Source organism: Saccostrea echinata, unplaced genomic scaffold (genome assembly GCF_033153115.1).
Source record: "Saccostrea echinata isolate AGI-Se365-2 ecotype Australia unplaced genomic scaffold, CSIRO_AGI_Sech_v1 ptg000029l, whole genome shotgun sequence".
NCBI lineage: Eukaryota > Metazoa > Mollusca > Bivalvia > Ostreida > Ostreidae > Saccostrea > Saccostrea echinata.
The window spans coordinates 44,555,212-44,578,718 of NW_026889778.1; the positions used below are offsets into that span (position 1 = coordinate 44,555,212).

General features: G+C 33.0%; 1 protein-coding gene across 1 annotated transcript; it reads right to left on the reverse strand.

Annotated features, from left to right (window-relative positions):
* Positions 1 to 23,142, reverse strand: LOC133194294 (heat shock 70 kDa protein 12A-like). Its single transcript, XM_061330277.1, has 5 exons — positions 22,896 to 23,142; positions 6,537 to 6,844; positions 6,157 to 6,378; positions 5,905 to 6,061; positions 1 to 1,127 (listed from the first exon to the last, which is right to left on the reverse strand). The coding sequence occupies exons 1-5, from the start codon at positions 23,140 to 23,142 to the stop codon at positions 1 to 3; spliced, it is 2,061 nt and encodes a 686-aa protein (XP_061186261.1).
* Positions 23,143 to 23,507: the final 365 nt, after the last annotated feature.

Genomic DNA, 23,507 nt, shown 5'->3' on the forward strand with positions numbered 1-23,507 from the left:
TCACTGTACTGATTTTCTTACTGAGGAGCTCAGCAAATCCAGTTCAGTTTTTGTTGCGTGGAAATCTACATTTCCTGTAACAATATACTCAGTGTCTCTGTCAACGTATCGAACAATAAGTTCAGTTGGTCCAAATTCAAATTCAATCCTGCCTCTTACCTTGTCAGGCCACCTGTTATTTGGTGGTGGTACTATGATTCGTCCATGACGAGAACAATTTAACTCGGTTACATACAGTGGATTGGGTTCAGATGATGAGAAGATTTCTATTTCTTTATTTGTCTTTCTCAGAGCCTCAGGTTGTCCTTTGTAGCTTTCATAAACGTTAATAGATCTTTTAGTTCCAACATCAACTATTTCATCAATCGTAAAAATCTTTTCAAAACATCCAAGGACAACTCTTTCCTTTCCCATCATTACTGATTTCGAAATATCGTGTTTCGTTTTGTCAAAAGAGTCATAGAGAGATATTCCGTAAGTAAGAGGACAAGCTCTTGCCGTAACAACTTCGGTATTGAACCCAAAAAGAACAGCACCCTTCAGAACAGATAAGCTGGAGTCAACAGGATTTATAACTTTTTTTGTTGGAAACTGAGCACGAATTTCTTCAACAACCAAAGGTGACTCTGAAAAGCCACCCACCATCAGAATATGCTTTATGTCTTTGCATTCTGGTTTGCTCATGACCATTCGTACATGATCAACAATCCCCTGTACTGTTTTTGTAAAAAAAGAACGCACTTTTTCTGCAGATATTTCAATTTTTCCCCTGTTTACATCGATATCCTTACTGTATATCGTATTTTTTATGGTTTTTGCAAGAAGTTTGCCTGATTTTTCAGTGTAAGTTTCAGATAATGTAACAGGTAGATGCATTATTATTTTATCTGTCGAATGTTTGGTAACGTGTCTCTTTTTTGTTTCAAACTGGCCATTTAGATAAAGAAAGTCACAAATGTTTTCTGTCATAAAGGTATTGAATATATCCTGACCAATTGCTTCAGATATGTAGCTACAAAATTCTTCATTAACACGATTTCCTCCCCACAAACCTCCAGATGCTTTAAGTACATGCTTCAGCCTTCCGTCCAGTGTATTCTGTTCAACAGTCATGTCTGCTGTGCCACCTATTTAGTGTGAAGAACATACTAATTTTTTTTAATGAGGTAACGCTACACTACTTCAACCACGGAATACGTGGTCGAATCAGTGTAGTGAAGTTCCATCGAATCTCAATTTTTTCCTCAAACCACAAAAATTTGATCCCAAAATAAAACGTTATTATACAGCAGAAAGGGTTTTAATTATTTGCGTTTAGCAATTATCATATTAAGTATATTTTCATAGCTTTTGAAATCCTTCAAGTAGTTCAGAAGAAATTTCTGTCAGTTATTGTCTTGTATCATTTTTGTTCCGTCTTGCGACTTTCTTATTTGGTGGTGGGAGGGGGCGACAGATAGGGCGACATAAGCTGAGTCAAAATTATTGAAAATTTATGCAACCTTTATCCTCTATACTTCTAGCAAGAAAATGTTTGCAGTATAATAATGAGTGGTCAATCTTCAATCAGATTTGTACACTTAAAAGTCGGGACCCCTGGCTCCAAGGTTTATCACCCAAGGAGATACTTTGTTGGTCATCTGTTAAAAACCCATTATACATGTATCATTAAACAATTTCATCTTTACTTTTAAACCTTTAGCAAGAAAAATGTTTTCATTGTAATAATGATCATATCGCTTCCAAGAAAAATTTAGAAATTCTTGACTTTCTGTTCGGGATTTTGGCCAAGATAGTCACATATTAAAATGCATTATATCTTTTGAAAACGTCGTCGTTGTTCATAGAAATCTTTTAGTAAGCTGTCCTCCAAAAATTGTAATATTCATATCTTGGTTTCAGGATCTTCACCAAAATTAAGATAGTCATATTAAAACTTCATCAATCTTCAAACGCCTGTCTGTATCATTAATAACCAAGGTAAATAGCACGCAGTATTACCTTTAGTTATTAAAAAACTCAATTCCCAATGGTTTAGGGTTAAGGACCAGTGCAAACTTAAACTGGTCATACATTGAAAACGCAATATCCATTTTAAAAATCTTGATGAACCAAACGCATTTATCTGGCAACCTATTTACTACTTCACATCTCCTAACCTTATTAGCATAAATCGGAATTCATAAATCATAATTCGGAGATACACAACTTGAAATATGAAAAAATTCCTTAAACGCCCTAACAGCTTTCATCACGAGATTTCGAGGAGACCAAGATGCGAGACGTGAAAATCGAGAGAAATGTTCAACTTGAAGAAAGAGGTAAACTTTTGTTTTTCAATCTATAATAGCAAGATTTTTAAATTGCGAAAAAGTTGAAAAACAAATGTTTTGTTTTTTTTTTTTTACATGAAACTGAAAATTTGGAAGAGGTTTTTCATTCTGGTATGTGGTATTGTACATGAAAGTGTCAAAAGTGTCAAAACAGCACCTCTCGATTTTACACACATTTTTGCACGTGCAAGGGAGTAGTTGTGTCGTGAAGATTGACCCACTTTCATTGATCTAGCGATCAGAAAAGCTTGTAAGTAGATGCCAATGTATTTTTTCGGTTACCTGTTGCACAAAATGGCTAGATATATATGGGAAAGTTTGTAAAATGCTTTTATTGGATGCTTTCAGTTGAAGAGTATATGCAGGTGTGGTATAGTTCCTTTCTACACAGCTCTGTAGGTAGGGTGAATTCACCATGCATCGGACACCCTTGCACTTCAACAAGTTCTATCGATATCGCTACCGACCGAATATTATCAAAATGGAACTTAACATGTAGTATGTGGTTAAATTATAAATTTTTGACACATTCGTGCCCTATTTATTGAGAAAATATCATTAAAAACCGATTTTTTCGAAATAAGTCAGAATTCACCATGGATCGGACAATATTCACCATGCATCGGACATACGATATTTATACCAGAAAAATATCATACCTTGATCTCGGTTCTTTAAAATTACTGATATCGAAACATTTTTATCTTTTATTAAAAAATTAAACTTCTAATTAAATTTGAATGACTATTTCGATCCACAAATATGAAGAGATTTTAGTTGCATCACATCGCCTTAGAAAGGCTTTACAATGCTAGTAATATGGCAACTCGCGCCTTTGTCTCGTGGGTTAAAATCATCTAGTTTAAAGAAGTAAATTGAGTCCACTTCTAGTCGTCATATATCGATAATTTGTATTTTCACTGAAAATTTAGAGTTTCTATTTTCTATTTCCGTAAAAAAACAGCTGTCATTTGGGTTTTACATGAAAATGGAAGTGATTACCCATGCATCGGAAAGTGTCCGATGCATGGTTAATTTGTGTCCGATGTACGGTGAAATAAACATACTAGTAAAAGACAACTCTAAAAATTATTTTACAAACATTGAAGTAAAATTTTTGAAAAATTTCTGTAAAATTATCAATCATTGATAAATTTTACCTAGGTCCGACTCGTTCCGTTGAAGTCTATTTAAAAGAGCGACAACTCTAAAAATTGCAAAATCGTAAAATTCTGGTTACTCCCCTTTGATGATGCAAAATATGACGTAATTTCAAGGCCATTCTTGTGGTATTTTTATCACAACATGGAAATAAAAATCGGCATCATTAAAAAGTTTGTATCTTTACCTTTAAGACAGAAACAAGACTCGGGTTCAATGAAAGTTTATTGCTGAAAGTTGTCCGAAGCAAGGTATGTGTCCGATGCATGGTTAACTAACCCTATATGATATCACAGTCAAAGTCATTATTTTTCCTTACATTTCGTGAGAAACACATGTTACTTTTTAAACTGCAAGAGATTGAAATTTACCAGAAGCTGATAAATCCTGCCAAATTTTCTCTACTCATGTTTTTTGTTTATTTACACCATAAATTTTGTCAGCTGTTAATAGCAATCATACTGTTTGGAATAGAGGTAACTGATAAAGAATTATTTGTGGTTGTTCTTATTTATCAGAGAATTAATGATGCCACATTTATCACGCATATCTAATTAATGTGATCCTGATTAATTAAGGCACTAATATACTTCACTTCATACAAATCTCTCTCTTGTTTTTCTTAAGAACATATTTATTTAAATGGATAAAAGAAATTGACTATACCAATAACAATGCTTTAGTTGTCTTTCCTTGTGGAAATATTTTTCCTTATGCAATGAATGCTTACTCCTCCATGGCACCTGATCCCAGCTCTGATGTTTTAGAGGTCCAAATTTGCATTGTTTCAATGGACTTTTGAGATTGATAACTGTTCGTTATCTTAATATTTCATTCTTCCTAATTTTTTAATTCAAGTTGGTCTCCTTAATTCAGGATTTCGGCCGAGGACGAGGTCCATGTTTTATATGCTGGAAAACCTATATTACATGTACTTTTTAAAGATCTACGCCTCCTTAACTTCGATCACAGCCTAAATTTCACTCATGCATGTCTCAAATATTTTGGAGGGGTTTTTTTTTTCATATTAGTAATTCATTGATAAATTCTAATATCAGCACTAATTAATTAGTTGTTCTTTATTACAACTCTTTGTAATAGAGGATTTAAAAAATTTTGTCAATTAAAATGAATCCTTTAAATATCACAGGATTTTTAGTACTGTTGAATATGAAAATGATTTGTTAACAGAATTAAACAGACTCTTTTGAGTGACTTTAAATTTAGACAAGAACTTGTCACCAGAAAAGATGTGTGAGTATATACGATAAATAATTATATCCTTTATCTTCAATAAAACTTGCATGGTATCTTTATAGCAATAAAATCCTTTACTTATTTTATCTTACCAACCCCTAGATTTTTTTAAATAAAACATCATTATAGTTGCATGATTTTTCAATAGTTTGAGATAATTTAAAAATTGACCCGAAGGTGGATATTGGAAAAAATAATATCTTTCTTTGTCCTTTCCAATTTTATTCAAGGATATCTAACAAGGGAAACTTTTTGTAACTATAATCATAATATGTTCATGATTTCAATCCTTGACCTTTGCGTTTTAGTCCAGGAGCGGGGAATATAATTATGTTTTATTATAAAAAATTAAATACACCTTTAAAAATCTTGGGATATGGACAACCATCTGTTGTTCCTTAGGATGACCCTAAGATGAGGCTATGCTTGTCATATACTTCTAAAGTGATTTCTTTAGATTTTGAAAATCTCTGTTTCTTGTTATAAAGCATGTAAATTTTGTGGCCGATGATAGTAATTTTGATATTCACCTTTTAGACCTTTGAGCAACCTGTTTTACAATCCATAGATTAAAAGGCGCAATCAAGTCTACACTTCTTTCTCTATATACCGTATAACGGGTATTTTACGCGGGTGGAAATTTTTGCGATTTCACCCCTTAAAGGTAGCAAATTAATTTCTGCGTTTTTTATTTCCTGCGGTTGCATTATGCCGCAAAAAATCGTAACGGGATATGGCTACTGAGTATCAAAATTGGTAAATACTGCAACGTTTTACGTATTTTGCTATAATATTGACATGCTGATCGTGGTCAGGGAGATTCATAACTAAAAATAAGCTCTGCTACTCAACTACCTTGGTGTTCAAATAACATTTATTTTTTACACTAGTAAGCAATTTATTTCATAACTGTAAACTTATAAGCTATAAAATTACAGGCTAAGTCAGGCTAAAAACTACTTTGACGTCAGCCCCACTTACCACATTTGAGAATAAATTAAAGATGATGCATTTACATAATATCTGGATTAGTAGTTTATGAATATTTTGCGATTGCATTTTTCGTAAAATTCCGTAAAAAATGGACAACCGCTGAATATACACGTTACACGGTATACACATTGATAGGCAAATTCTTGTTTCTTTAGATTACCTCCTAAATCCAGTACAGCAAACTTCCTTCCTGGCTGAAGCATTTCTTGTAAACTGTTTGAAGATCCGCATAAATTCTCTAGAGGAATACTTCTACAATGGAGGGCTGCTACTTCTGGTTCGTAAGCCAGTTCAAGGTTCTGACATTTGATACCAGCCTAAATTGAATGACAGTTTTAACATGAAAATATTTTATCATATAGTTTGCTATGTTAGATCTTAATGGTATAAATGAGTAAGAGCGTGTATTTACAAAGTTCGCCGACTCTCTCATAATCTGCTTCGCCACATCAGACCAAATTGCAGGAATTGTAAGAACGTATTGGATATCGTCTTCCTTAAAATCGAGTCCCCTTACAGAAACCAATGCTTTTAAAAAGTGCCTTTTGAGGAACCGAATGGTTTCGATGAAAAGACCGTGTGCTGGAACATACCGTTTCAAGACGTCTCGAACAAGGAGATTTCTATCAAGTCCCTGGAAATAAAACATACATATAACATTTATATTAAGACAAGACTATATCCTCTCTCAACAAATGCACAAAATCTGTTATATTTATTTACAATGATTTTTACGTGCTTATATTAAAATTACGATTAAATGATTTATATTTAGGGTCTCAAGTTACATACTTTATCATTCATTAGTCTTGTTTCGAAATTCTTTACGAACAAATATTTTTCTGATTCTTGATTTGAAACAAGTCTTGAGTATTCCAGTTCCGCTTCATATCCAAAAGCCTTGAAATTGTATGTAGAATCAAGAAGGATTGAAGAGGGTGCTTTATGTGAAAACCCTTCGTAAGCATGTGTATCCCATTTGTTTGTGAAAATTTCATTTGGCGAGCTTCGAAAAGAGTAAGCATATCCAGAATATGATGTTCCAACATCTATTGCAACAGATATTATTTTCTGGTCACCTTTCTTTTCTGTGTTTGGTTCTGTCAAAATAAAGACAGTGTTACGTATAATAAGCAAAGCACTTTATACGAAAGTTGTTATTTGAGGTAGTTTGGTATGGAAAAGCATTGTAAGGAACCATCTTCAAAAACCTAAAGTAATAAATCAAAATAAAAACGCAGCATTACGTGGGATAATTAATATTTTTATCCTTCAGAATAAGGTGGTCGATTTGATTGGTTTAGAGCATGTCACAGGCAGGATGACAACTGTGCTGTCTCCCTTCAGATGACAATGAAATGGAGCAGGCGAGCATGCAGAGTGTGTTGTAAGCGAGATTACCAATTATAAAATAAATCAAAAATATATGCGAGGTCGCAAACAATAAATTCTAATGGTTATATCAGGTGTCTGTTGATATATTTTGAAATGAAATATGAAGATAACGAACAGTAATCAAGTTCAAAGTCCATTGAAACAGTAAAAATTTGGAACAGAGCATTCACAGACCTCTTAAAACATTAGAGGTGGAATCAGGTGTCATGAAGGAATAAGTATCCCTTGTCAACCGGTCATACCCGCCGAGTGCTCCTTGTCATGATCAGGCAAACGGAAAATCCGTAGACAATTCTGTGTGAGAATAATGACTGCATTTGCTGACAAAATCATTGTATCGACCATAGAATTTGCAAAATGTTGACTTTATCGCGACTGTTAATATTCTTGTTTTATCACTTTATTTGTCAATAGCTTGCAATTGCCTCCTTCTAGAAACTGTTCGTATGGAGAGCACGCTCTAGCGTTTCGAATCAACTGAGAGACATAAACTCCATATGCAGGTGTATTGCTACATAAATAATGGAGTTAAGAAAAGTTGAAGTCATCACGTTTATCATAAAGTTTTGTTGTTAGGTTACAATTTACGTCTTTTTCAAGTAAAATATCCAAATATGAAACCGATGTGTCAGACTTTGTAGTATCTTTTATTTCGCATTACAAGGGATATATCAAATTAACGTAGGAATGAAAATAAATATTGTCAATTGATAATACATGTACATCGTCGATTTATCTAAACGTTGAATTGAAGGCCATAACATGAAACTTCCTTTTTCCATGTTGATTTTTTTCAATAAATTCTGGTTCATCTGAATACAAAAATAGGTCTGCTAATAAAGGGGCGCTATTAGTATCTATGGGAATCCGACAGATTGTTGGAAGACTTGATCTCCAAAAACTATATATTTATAGATACTGTCAATCAGAAACTCGAGCATCTTTTTTAATATCAACTTCGGAGTTCTTGCATGTACGATCAGAATGTTTCTAAGAAAATAATTAATCAGATGATCCATGGCAAGATGAGTAAATTTGATAGTTCCTTTTCTACTGAAAAAAGAAGCTGTCTATGATGTCAAAAAGCCTGGACTTTAATTTATCATGTGGAATGGTCGTTGGGAGTTTTAAAAAGTCGTACGTTTTGAAGTCAATGATTTCGCTAAAATTTTGTGATTTCAAACTTTCCTTTGAGTTTTTAAATATCCACATCTGATTTTACAACTTCTTGAATATATTGTAGTACAGTACTCCTGAAGTTTTTCCTTCACTGCTGTTAAAATTTTTGTGAAGAGAAAAGAAAGAGCCTTCGTAGAACATTTACTGAAACCCACTATGTATCTTTGTAAGGATTTTTATGTAGTTAAGGAATAGAGTATAGGTATGGTAATTCAAATTTATTTTGATTGTTGGGAATCTATACTACTATATTAAAATAATAGACTCGAATTTTTGGCCTTTAATACCGATAAATCGGAAGAGTACTGTCTTTTTTATATATATATTTTAAACATAATTGGTACTTGAAGATTACCAATTTGTTTTTATTTTTTCTCAATTAGCCTTCGCTAGTTAATAATCAGCGAAAATTCCACAAAAAATTCCGGAAATCATCTGGATTTTTTGGATTTTACAATCTTGCGCGTGCGCATTACATTCACGGTAAATCACGGTGTTCAAATCAGAGAAGACAAAAGAAGCACCAAGTAGATAATTATATATTTGTTATTTTATAATTTCTCTAATAAGAAATAAGAAAATAAGAAATCATAAATATATATAAGAAATCATAAATATAATTTATATGAACAGAATATAGAGCAAATTTCCAATGAAAATTTACACGTATTTGTATTATCTTTCCGAGGTTATCCATACAAATGTGATATTGTGGCCACGTGGGTAATAATTCGCCATCTCGGAGACACATTTATTATATGTTATTTATGTCTCTGGCCATCTCAACGGGGGCAAAAAGCTCATGATCGTAGGAGCAATATTAATGTAACTACCCGATTTTATTTCATCCCTCCTTTCTTTTATGCTTTTTTTGAGGGGAAGGGGGGGGGGGTTACAACTCCAGCTAGAATCACATCTTAGTGAAGTAAGCATTCTTTTTCCACCAAAAATTACAATAACATTATTTTCATTTCTTAACTTTGAAACAAATCGAAGTAATTAAATAACGTCAATATAACCCATATTTTCAATTTGAAATGTGTCTAAATGATTGCAACTTGAATTTGTTCGCCATGTTTACTATTACCTTAACTGCTGAAATTTATAACGCGGTAAATATGAAACATAAACTAAGGGCAAAGAAATATTTGATTCCATGCAAAAAATTCACATTATATTTCTAAGAAGTGCAGTGAAATCAATAGCATTATTGTAGGCTTATAGCGTTGTTATGTAAATACATGTAATGACCTCTGACCCTGGTCTGTCAACAATACGGTGAACTTCCTCTGCAATGCTTGCGCCGTGCATTTCCCACGTGAACCATCAAAGAAAGCATTTTAAATCTATTGTTTATATCTAAATTCACCTCTAAAAATTTCTTTAACTTTCAAAAAAAGTGGGTGAAATATGTAAATTATTGTTATTGATCTTCAGTACGTTATATAGAAGGGACAGCCTGTTCTTCTAAATATGTAAAGGTTGTCATGGTAAGTACGCTTTATAGGTATCAGCAGTGCTGAACTCTTTGTTGTTGTCATATTTTCAATGAATATCCATAATTTCTTTTATTAAATTTGTTTGGAAAGGTGAAATTTATGTAAGCTCCGGCGTGATTCTAACTCATGACCTGATTTATAGCTAACTGATGGTCAAAGCCATTCTGCGCTACGCCATTACGCAACAATTTTGCAAAAAAAACAACAAAAACAAAAAAAGCAAAACAAAACAAAACAAAAAAAAAAGAGTTATATTCACATTCATTGTTTATCTCAAAAGTACCTTACAATATCAATATTTTGTAAATGTCCGATATGCACATGGATGCATTCATAACAATGTCAACCCGTGCACGCACGGGTCAAAGTCTAGTTTAAAGAAAAAAATTAAACCGACATATGATTTTGAAAAATTTCCTCCTTAGAAATGGAACAGTAGGTATAAAGTGGATTACAACTTGCAGAAGTACGAGGGTCATTAAAAAAATACGTAGACAATGTTCCTCTTCATCATATTATTTTTCCAAGATTAAAGATCAACACATTTTCCTATTTTAAAACATTTATTTTGTCGATAGGTGATGTTTCATTCCATTTGATTAAATGGAACTCATGTTAGCCAATTTTAAAAGCAACATGTTTTGTCACCAAAGGGCACGGTTAACAACATTGTAACGTCAAAAACAAATTCGAGAAAGTTTCTCAAAATTGCTCTGCCTTTTCATTTCATACACGGTTTGTAACGTCTTCCCAATCGTTAAAAACGTATCCATAACACTTGACACCAAGTTTGCTAACAATTGTTCGAGTAGCTGAAGTTGGATTTTCAATGCTTTCAAATTATTTACCGCGTAACTCTGCTTTCAAAAGTTCCACAACAGTGAAGAGCACATGACGTTTCATGTCTTTTGATAAGATTTTTAACTATAATCTGTTTCTTCGCAGACCGTCCATCGTCCGATTCAAAGTCTCTCCCACACAAAAAATTGTCTTTTCCATTATATACAAATCCACAGCTCATTTTTAAAATATATTTCCTAGTTCCTCCAGCATTTTAAGAGTTTGTTTTAGAGGTTTCCCGAATGCAAAACAAAACTTTATTGCTACTCGCTGCTCCGTGACGTCCTTCGACTTCATGCTTTTTTGCTTTTTTTTAATTCAAGTCTATCTGTCTTTAGAAATTCATATCTTTTAAACAAAGCGATGTATTACATTACCTTTAAGCATCTGAAGTAATAGAACAATACTTAATTTAAACATTCAAATTTTATTTTGTTTAAGCACCATTCATTAGAGGTATGGCTATAAACATAATAAAATGTAAAATTAGTAAATAACTCAATTTTGACTCTGCTCCGTGACCCCATTTCTGTTGTCTTAAATCTTTGATAATTTTGGTAAATATTAAGATAAATTCCAATTTTTTTTATTCAAATTATTTGCATCTGTTGTTAAAATATGTGTAATAAATTTGGTTGTAATATGACGTAAAATAAAAAAGTTATGACAAAAGTCTACGAACTTTTTGAATGACCTCATAAGTCCAAGATCCTCTAAAATACAATTGAAATAATGAGACTTATAAAGACACTGTTGTTACCTGCTTTGTCAGCTGGTACCAGTACATACTGGTCGAGTAATATATCTTATTCTTTTTTCACTTCTGAATTATTGAACACAGAATGATAGATGGCTTTCATATTGCCCCTCAATCGCTTACTGTGAGTCTTACAAACAATGACAATGTTGTTGCATGTACCTGCTTTGTCAACTGGGACCAAATTATTATGTAATCTATCTCTTTTTTCACTTTGTCCCTCAGCCGCTTAATGGGATATTTCAACATCCACCTGATATTTTTAATCCATTCTGAGTTTTTTGGGAAAAGTTTGGAAGCAATAATAGATGTACATTTGTAAGAAATAAAAGGCGTGGACTTCAACTTGAAATATGGTGGAATACAAGACTACCCTTTTAGTTATTAAGAATATTTCTAATATTTACTGCGTCAATTCCTTTACTGGTCAATTGAATTTAAAGTGACAAACGGGTTGCTTGAGCAGGGGTTAGGAGAACACAAGAGGTTTCATTGATATTTTCTACTCTAATTTATTGCCTGACGCCACGTGCGTCAGGCAGTATAAGGATTAATATTTCCAAGATCCGAAACTAAGCGATCATTCTTAATGAACTAGATTTTGTGCAAGCTGATTTACAACGGAATTTGTTACCTGCATTTAAAGAAAAACAGTTTGAGAAGAAGGAATCATATTACTGATGCAAATTAATGATGTGTTTAATTCCTTCAGTTTTTTGCATGCACATGTTTATTCTTTGCAATTCTTTGTATGGACATGTCCGTGTGACATTTTTTCTGCGTTTCTAAACTACTGGATCAGTCCATTTGCCTTCTACGAAAGGGGTAACACAATCATTTCGCGCCAAATGTCACGTGAATTATCTTCGCGCCTTTTTCTTGGATTGTTCTATTGAATGGGTGTGATAACTTCTATGGAAATAAATAACGTTTATTCTTTTAACCCGATTCTTATGCTTCAGATTTTTTATTAACAGTAAATTTTATTTTATTTTTTAAAAGAACACATTGTATATGGGCAGGCAACACAGAAGCAATGGATTTGCTGATTATTCTTACTATTTATCCTATAAATGGACTAGTCCAATCATAAACAAACTCCCTCCACCTAGTAAATGGGACATCCCTTCTTGATTCAGTCTCTTTCAAAATTACATTTATTAATAATGTGTGTTTCAAGGTTAGGTTTTTTAAAAAAAGCTTAGAAAGTCAGCCAGTAGCATATTATTTCATGCTTTGTAACGAACAAGGGTCTCCTTTTAATAAGAGAGTAGGTCGGTACCCGTACAGGAATGGGCTTCATTCCCGTAAGGTTCTAAGTAAAGAAACGGCAAAATGAAGAAGACATCATGATCTGTACTGGTTTTCATTTCATAAAAAAGCACGTTATTATAAATTATGAGAAAGGTCCTGAAATCGATTAAAAAGAAAAACTAAACAATTTTTAAAACTGTACATAAAGATGTATTTTAAAGTCATTTATAATACATGCATACGGTAAGCATGGTCAGACCATCATAAAGTGAGTTTTTTTCCGGAAGGGGGGGGGGGTATTTATTTAGTATCTTGTTTTGCTCTAGCTATAAACTGTACAGGCCATTTACTTTGAGTTCTAGAGCAGCATTGAAGCATTTTTGTCTCAAACACTTCAAGACAACTTTCACAGTTAAAAGTGTTCATAATTTACTTCGTCGTCGATCGAGAACGACGGAAAACTATCACTGACGAGAGTGTGCATAAAGAACCACGCCCTCTGGTAAGAGAGTACATGTGATATGAATTTCTTTATAACGAATCATCTATTTTTCCCAGAATTATAATCTACGCTAGTGCACTTGCAGTTTCATCCCAACGTAACTAGACAGCCCGTGGGCTAACTAATAAAGGACCAAATAGTGGCATGTCTTAGATATTCGTTAATTTGTAGTATTTGGTTATGACATTTGAGAAAGTCAATTCAGGCCCGTAGGAAGCAGTTTCACTTTGAGGGGACACAACCATACATTTTCAGTTGGGGGGGGGGGGCACTATGAACCTATGAACTACCAAAATTCCTTGACAAGCAAAACAAAAGTCATCAGACATTATTATTGAAGGGGCACAAGCATATAGCAGCTATGCTTTCTATAGTATTCTATATATCGGCAAAATTATTGGGGGGGGGGGGCGGCTCCCCCGTGCCCCCTCCCCCGGTTCCTACGGCAATGCAATTGTACATCTTGTGTAATGAAGTATCGCAACTATGTCGCTCCTTGATGACGGAAACATTTAGCACCTCTCTCGCTTATGCGTTCCATAGATAATGATTGATTAGTCAGGCAAGCTTTTTGAAAAGCTATTACTTGTTAAATTTAGATTCTTCAGGATAATAAAAGTATTATTGACAGTTCAGAAGGAAGACATCACAAATCAGCTCTGAGTTAGACTGTCCACCGTTTTCACGTCCTACGTTAATTCTCTGTGGAAGCGGTATCAGCCGACACGAGTCAGCAAGCTACATGTATATTATGATTTGTTCTGGAAAGTAAATGTATCCGATTTGCGCCCAAACAAAATTTTAATGAATTAATAAGTTTTTCAACTTGCATCGGGAACGTAAGCCAGCGCGATATACACCACAATAGAAAGTAAAATGTTTATTGCATTAGTTGTTGGTCAGAATGTGCTTTGCAAAATCTTTGGATCAAAATGTTGCTTTCCTAAGAGACAGACGGTTTGGTCTTGGGTCCGACAAAACAATGTTGACTTCGAGACCAGGAAACAGATGTATAATATTGCACTTCGTCTCCATTAGCCAAAATCGATGGTTGAATAATACATAGTGTTGAAACGTTGCATCAACAATATGATAACTTACTAACGTACTTTGATACAAATGAACGAAAGCATAAAATAGGAAAAAACAAAACTTTGATTCGATATTGCCGATAAAGAGAATGCCACTGAATATGTTAACAATAGATATAAAAGAAAAATACCTGTACTATCTGACGCCATCTTCCAAAATTCTTGTCAATGCAGGTTTAAACTATTTAAGTGTCGCCTCTTCCGATCGTATACCTATTGGGCACATCTCCAATATCCTATATTGATTATCTTAAGACATGTTTAAATATCTTCTGAAATGCATTTAACCACAAGGTAAAGCAGTAAAAAGAACTATTTCGCTAACCGTATTATTTTTCGTGATTGTACAAAAATATTCTTTATATCACTTACATATATTGTCTCGAATAGGAGAGCAGTAATCTGATTTTGTTGATAGGTTATTTTTTATATCAAATAGAGTGATACTAAAAGGCTATCTTCGAAATGATTTTATAATATATTCGATAACTTTGTTTTATGGATACATATATGCCAGTAATTAACACTAATCAGTAACATACATGTACATGTGTTAAGTGTTTTTCTTAAATTCAGATCATTTTGTTATATCTATTATATTCAATTAACATTTTTGCAACCCTCTCAATAAAGTAGTTTTAATTCCAGTTAAGTGTGCCGTTTCGCATTACATCACGATCTTTTTCGACAGATGCACCCAGCGTAAATAATTCATGCCCCCGCTGTATGATTGGTCACTCATTTTATCAACATTGACACGGGAATAGTCTGTTACACGAGCAACCAATCAGGGATAAGAAGAAACTTCCAGTCACAAAGCTTGCGGTTAGGCAAAACGGCACACTTAACTAGAATTAATAATATTAGTTGTTTTGCTTGTGTGAAATAAGTTACCTTTAGGTTCCTATTAAGATTGTACCTAATACACAGGTACCAATGACAACACTGGAATGAAAACAAACGGTTAATGTATAAATAAGTGCTCAACAACTTAACAACACTGAAAAAAAGTTTTGATGCAGAAATAAATCAAGCATGGTCAATGTAAAAAAAAAATATGATGGGTAAATGATATTTACAAATCCACATGTAACAATGAACTTTGTGATAAAATTGACATAGGGTGAAATAAAACCATTCAGTCAACTGAATAGTAACTAACAAATAAAATGTCAATAAAAATCACCAAAGGAGTCTGTCAGTGACCAGTGACTATTGTCAACTGAATGATAAAAACATTTTAGTGGTTTTTCAGTTATCTTACAATCGTTCCTTCTTTTATTTTACAAGCTGATTTATGTTTTACCTTATAATTTTTTTCACTTTTTAGAATCTTTTTAACATAAAAACCTTTGTCATACAAGAAGTTAGCTGTATTTAAAGGTAAATTTTAAAAATGTCTTTGGAATTATGGATCCAAATTTACGCCATATAGGATGCTTGATCATTTAATGGAAAAATACCAATATATTTATAGAAAAATTGAATGCATTGGGACTTTTGAGTCACCTGTTATCCGTCGAGTTGTTGTGCGAAATTTAAACCGGAATATTACTATAATACTTACCTATTTTTGCCTATTATTTTGTGTTAATTGTGTGGATTTCTCAAGATGTTTTAGGGCAATGAATAAGAAATCCTGTAAATAATTTTGGTCTGTTAGTCCTCCCGTTTAAATTACATGTAGTTGGATTATAAGATTTAATAAATCTATAATTATATTTAGCATATCTTTATATTCTCATATATCTGCTGTTTTTTCTTTGATCTTTCTGTTATGATATATCCTATATCACATATGCAATAATACTTTCCACGCCTCCTCATATATCACTGCACGTGACACCTACTTTTAGAAAAATTGTTACAAACAATATTAATGTAAAAATGAATTTTAACGCTTCTTCATGTTTCAAAACAAAATGAACAAAATGAATTTACGAGGGTCGTTCAATACATAATTCAATAGGTCATCTAAAAGTAAGAAAAGTGCGTAATACATAATTTAAACATTTTCACTCCCTCAAAGCATTAACTGTCATCCTTTACACATGTCTCATGTCTTTGTACCTATGACCAGAAAACCTCACCATACCCATCTTTAGGGATGCCCCAAAGACACTGATGAATATCATTTTCCATGACATATCTAATATTGTACAATCTTCCTTTGATTGTTTTCATGCATTGTTAGAATAAAAAGATCTCACAATGGCTGATCATGAGATCTAGCGAATATGGGGAATGGCAAAGCTCTGTAAATAAACTTTCTTTTCTTCAGAATCTCTTTTATTTCTCTGTGCTTATTTGCAGTAGCGTTGCCAGGTGCAAGAAAATTACCCTGGTGGCAGTATTTGGACTTCCTTTGCAGGAAATATGTTTATCTTTCCTCAGTGCAATTTGAGCATAAAAGTTACCATTGACAGTCCTTCCTTTGGTGTATCTACATGTTTTACTGGACCTCATGAAAAAAAAAAAAAATGAAAACTTGTTCAACATGCTTGAGGCCCTTGTTTCTTTTTACAATATAAACGATAGTTTTTTCTTTGATTCCATATTTTATTATTGATATTCCTTTTTGGCTGTAAAAAGTGCATCCATGTGTCGTCATCCACCACGCACATTTACCAAATCTTCTATTTTGTAAAAATATTTGTTTTTAAGTAGACCGTTGGCATATGTGTATTTTTCTGTTAGGCAATTTTAAGAAAATAAGGCACATACCTGAAAGAAATTTTATTTAATTCCTTTCCGTTGTCAAAATTCTATAAAATGTTATGACGATGAAATACTTAATGTTCTAGCAATGTCTTTGGATGTAAATCTGACATTTTCAGATAGCATGTTGCACATTTCATCGATAATTTTTGGTGTCCCTCCAAATTTCAATCGACCAGTTTGACTTTTATATTTTAACTTTCCTTTTTACTTTTGAATTTTTTAACCAATCTGAAAACTATACAGACTATTCTTTCCACATATAAAATCATATCTTTTATATAAGTTCTTCGGCGATTTATGTAAAGAAGCACAGTTTTCACATACGCTCTCATTCTCATCTTCTTGGCAGAGATCATTTTAAACAGTTTTTAGCTCAGTGTAGTGACCATGTATACTTTAAAGGTGAATTTCTTCGCGAGGACAATACGAAAATTCGTGGGTTTTTTCTGTGATTAGGAGCTCTTTAATTGAACGTTTTAACTGTAAAAAAAATGAAATCAAATAGATTTACATTTACTATGATATACTGTTTGTTGTTATTTATTGAACGACTCTCGTACATCATAGTCAAGCGCTTTGATAAACAACAAATCTTCCAAAAGTGTTAAAAATTCCAAACTGATCTAATCCAATTCCATAACGTCCGATCTGCTCCCTAACAGCTTCTTAAACTTGATTTTTTTTTCTCGTGACACACGTGTCATCAGATATGTGACAAGTTCCTTACATCATAGATATCTCGTATTATTGGATATACAGTTTCATGGAGCGCGGAAGTCTTGGACTCTCCGCGCCCTCGATTTCCACGCCCCATGAAACTTTATATTCAATACTACTTGACATCTATTATGCAACCATAACGTCTTAAATCAATCATAAAATTCTCATTTTCATTCACACAATTTGGTCATCAACAGATTAATGTATAATATTCTACCTATATATTCTTTATAAAATTAAATAACAAAAAAGATAGGTATAATATTGCTAATGGTTAACCAATTGTAATCAATATAATTAATAATAAATACATTGTATATCAATCAAAGGCTAGTGAAAGGTTCTCGAATGATGATTGAAAGATAACGTATAAAAGGGGGAGAGAAAAGTAATCAATCTCATAAATCGAGTAAAGAAAACGCAAATAATGAAAGGCAACTGGAAAATGACAGAAATGTCTACTCAATGATCTCTGAAATGTGGCGATCAGAATTTACACTGAATGGTAACTGAAATATATCTGCCAAAGAACGACTGAATGGTCAATGAAAAATTAAAAAGAGAGGCATTTCAGTTTGTATTAGTTTGAATATTTTTGATATTCCCAACAACCAAAATCAATATAAATTACCATATTTATATTGGGTTCCGACACTTCATAAAAATCCTTACAAACAAAGATACATAGCGGGTTCCAGCAAATGTTCTCCCAAGCCTCTTTCTTTACTCCTCACTATAATATATACAGTAGTGAAGGAGAAACTTCATGAGTACTGTTCAACAATATATTCGAGAAGTGGTGTAAATCAGATGTTGATACTTAAAAATTCCAAGGGAATTTGGAAAATTTGAAATCACAAAATTTTACCAAAATCAATAATATAAAAACTTACGACTTTTCAACTCTGTATACAACCATTTCCCACGAGATATTAAAGTCCAGGCTTTTTGATATCATTGACAGCTACTGTTTCAATAAATACGGAAGTGGTAAATATAAATACTAGTATGGTAATTTAAATTTATTTGGGTTGTTGGGAATATTAAAAATATTCAAAACTGACAAATGATTTTGAACCGATCTTAAATTTCAAAAATTCACTTATCGTTATTTTAACTTCCCGATGATTGATATATACGTCAGTATTCAAAAAGACTTTAAGACACAAAAACAGAGTAAATGCATGTGTCTTCTAGCACTCAAATATCATTGGCTGTGAAATGGGTGGAACAACTTTCTGCCAAATGAACTATTCCGCTCACAACTATCAACTTGTCCTCCGATATGATCTCCGATAAGTGTCGCCATTTTTTAAGACTTTAGTTTACTTATCAATTCGTCCATTCCTTGACTTCCTTGCAATTGACTCTTTGGGAGTATTTGAAATAAATTTATTAAAAACTTACAATGCCAAATTTAGACACTGTTTGTTGCAAACTCTGAACTCTTACGAGGGGCATTTGAAAAGTTCTGAGAACTGCTTGCTAAAATATTAACCATTTCACAGAACTTAAAGAGTCTGATAACATTGAAAAGAGCTGGAAAATTTGCACTTATATGAACGTCATTTTCTTATATTTATGACGTAATAACTCCAAAAATGATGTCGTCAGAATCTCGAATGTGTAGCATACTGGAATGTTTTTTGTCCACATAAGAACATCGAAAAAGTGCTGTCAAAGGCTTCTTTGAAAAGATATTTCAAAGAAAATTTGCATGGAAGTAGAGTAAGACTATAAGAATGGTACGGTAAATCAGCAATTCCTTTTTTTTTTATTTTTTGCTTGGTTAATAAGCACAGTAATGTTTTCTTAGGCGTTCATAAAAGATTTTTATTTATATGATATAGCTGGTTTTTCGTTCTATTATATTGCTCTTCACTGTATTAAACAAAACAAATTCTGTATAAAACTGAAGTGTAATAATGCAGTTTTCCACAAATGTACGTATCTTGAGTATCAGGACTTTTACCGTTTACAAATAAGACGTACAAAAGTCTTCCCCTGGACGAGATTCTCTGCGAATTTTTTCATATTATTTCAACTTCGGCAATCCAAAACTCACTATTGCTTTTGACTTTCAATTCAAAAAAATAAATCATGAGTTTCATTGTCATGTACAATCTTATTTGTTTTCCATGATTTAAAATTTTCGAACATATCGAGTTACGGTTGGGTTAGAACTACAACGGCGCCATTTTGGTTTTTACGAGAAAATAGGGAACATCCTTAACGTAAACTCTCTTGAGCTTTAATCATTTCCGCAAATTTGGTTAAAACACCTGACGAATTAATGCCAGCAAATTTTGTAACACCGTCCACTTTTCTCCTGTGATTGTAAACTTTGTGTTTTTCTCACAGCAGCGTCTTTTTTACCCAATATTTTGCGCGAAATTCGATAATAACATGCTATGTTTGACATACTCTTAAACCACCTCAGAACTATAGGAGCTCCAGCATATAACCTCCATTTGATAGACTGTAGTCTATGTAAACATTCTTCCAACTCTTAGTTGTGTCTCTTAGCGTGCATCCAAATAATGAACAAAAGTTGACTTTAAAATTTTACTTCACTGAAAGTGTGTCTCTTGTTACGTCATTTTTATGGTCAGTATGCTAGACATTCGAGATTCTGACGTCATTTTCCGAATTATTACGTAATAAATATTACAAAGTGACGTCACAATATGTGTATATTTTTGTGATCTGTCCAATGATAGCATAATCAGTAATTTCCGTTAAACGATTAATATTTTATCAAACAGTTCTCAGAACTTTTCAAATGCCCCTCGTACTTTTCCAAGCTAGAACTTATTTTCTGTTTAATATTTTAATTTGCTTCTATTTTTTTTTTTTTTTTTTTTTTTATCTATTTATCTTTTTATTTTATTATTATTATTTTGTATTTTTTTTTTTTTTTTTTTTTTTTTTTTTTTTTTTGCTTTTCTCCATCAAAGATATATCAAGAATATGTGAATATGATGATGTCTTCGTTGAAACAATTTCTGTGTTTCAAAACGTGCGTCGTTGCATAGTAAAAAAAATAATAAATTGTAATGATCTTGATGAAACTAACTAAGGTACACATATGAAATACATCAATGCCAATGAATAAGTTAAACTAATTTCATGCTTACTTTTGTCAATATCAAATAGTGGTTTGACGATCCCTATCATTGAAATAAGTAGCAATGTCTAAGACTTTGTAGGCTGACCATAGCTAGAGAGACTTTACAGATAAAGTTACACGCATAGAACAAGAAATCTGCGAGCCAATGCTCACTAGTAATAGTCCCGCTCTGATGTGAATTTATGTTATCAAATGAACTGCGATAAGTATTTGATGAGAAAACTGCGACGAAAATTTGGTACAAACAGATGCACGGATACACAGGAAGTTGACATCGAGTTTGTACAAAAACAAATCCCACCATATGACATGCCTAAACAAAGAGTGTGCTAAAATTTCAAACATATGCAATGAGTAGTTGCTGAGGAAACTGTGACAAAAATTGATACGGATAGATGTATGAATAAACAGGAAGTTGACATCAGATTCATACAAAAATGAAGCCAATCATATGGCATACCTGAACAAAGAGGGAGCTAAAGTTTCAAGCATCTGCGAAGAACAGTAGCTGAAAAAACTGCGACGAAAATTTGTTGCCCAGGGACAGCTATGGACAGACGCACGGATAAACAGGAAGTTGACATCAGATTCGTATAAAAATGAACCCCATCATATGGAATGCCCAAATAAAGCGAGTGCTAAAATTTCAAGCACTTGCAACGAGTAATTGCTGAGAAAACTGTGAAGAAAATTTGGTACGGACAGACACACGGATAAACAGGAAGTTGACAGTGGTTTCATACAAAAATGAGTCCCACCATATGGCATACTTAAACAAAGAGGATGCTAAAGTTTCAAGCATCTGCAAAGAATGGTTGCTGAAATAACTGCGAAGACAATTTGTTACGAATAGACATCTCCGGAAAGACGCACGGATAAACAGGAAGTTGAAATCGGATTCGTTCTGAAATGAATCCCAATATATGGCATGCCTAAACAAAGAGTGTGCTAAAATTTCAAGCACCTGCAATGAGCATTTGCTGAGAAAACTGCGACAAAAATTTGCTACGAATATACAGACACACAGACAGACTAGGTACGGTAGCTCTTTCGGAGCGGGGGTATGAAAATCGTACATTTACATTTAATGTCTTGTCAAATTGTAAAATTAAAGTCCGCTTATATCTAATATTTACGATATGGTAACACTTCACATAGATGATAAACATCTATGACAACTTTCAGTAAGTTAGAAAAATTGCATTCCCTCTTGGTGCAACTGAACCCAATTTTATCTAGTTTGAAATTTTAATACTAGTAAACCAGTAAATAAAATTAAACTGACAAATGAATTGATTGTTTGTATAAAAAATCATAAACGTTCAAGGATCGAATAAAAATGTTCTTCATTCCCGAGTGCTTTTATATTGGTTACGCAAACTACTGAGCTATCACTGTCACAAAAACATTTTGGATTTTAAAACGACAATTAAGCAATGCATTTACACAATGGGATTTTTTTTTTAAAAAAAAGATCATTTTTTTTCAAAAATGAGTTCACCATGCAAGTTCAAAGACAACTATTGGCAGAGATTGCATTTTCGACTGGCCGCCTTTCCATAATTATGTTTTTTAAAGTAGTGCTGTATATGTGCCCTTCAGAATTTCTAATCTAGAATTATTTTATTGACACATGTCTGGTATAAAATAATGTAATAATCTTCACAAGTAAAGACATTTTACTTTATGATAAACTGTATTAAAGAAAAGGTTGTCATCTGAACATACAACTTTTCATCTTTCTCCATTTAAGAAATTGTGCAGGACCCTGGAAAAAATAAAGCCAGCACCAAAGTATATCATCAAAAAGCTTGCTTTAAAAAATAATGAATGACTTCAAAATAGAATTAATTTATTACATCCAGAAGGCAATTTTCAATTTCACGTTCACCTACATTCTTCATTCTTATGTTTGCATCATAAAATTAAATTTTATTAAATTTTACCCATGTAAGTATAATTATACTTAAAATATATATCGCTTTTTTACGAAGGCATAAAAGCGTAGAGTGAATCAAGATATATTTATAATGAAGTTTGATCAATAGTTCACGACTACTTACCTTTCTGGCGTTTGTATTCCTTCCAGATGTCGTCAAGTCTCTGATCCAAGGACGAACCTCTTGTTCTGACGCTTTTCCCCATATTAGTTGTTGTGACCTGTCTTTTAAATATTGCTTCATCGTAAGATCTCCTGATGACCTTGACATATTTCAATCGCCCTAGTTCTTCTAGTTTCTGCAACAGAAATAACCTTCTGTTCCCGCGCACCACAAAGCAACGAGGGAACCAATAGCTATTGTTCTGCATAATTTCTATCATTGGCAGTGATTCCACAGTGATTTCTTCCCATAGCAGTTCACGAAATGTTTCTTCAAGTGATCGTCCATCGCTAAAATATGATTGGATGCTGTCGTGCGAGAAACAAATTTCAGACGGTCTTACTGACGCTATCTGAACAGACCCACCGCTTCCAATGATGCAGCTATGAGGGTGTGTGCTTTTCTTCAGTTTTTCTTTTGTTACAACAAACACTTAAATCGCTATCATATCTATTCTACATGTATATCAATGCACTGTTATCTTGCACTCCTATCAAATTTGCACGTGGACTGTATATTGGAACTTGTTCAGACACCACGATGGAAACTATCTCTGATATGAGAGTCGGTTTT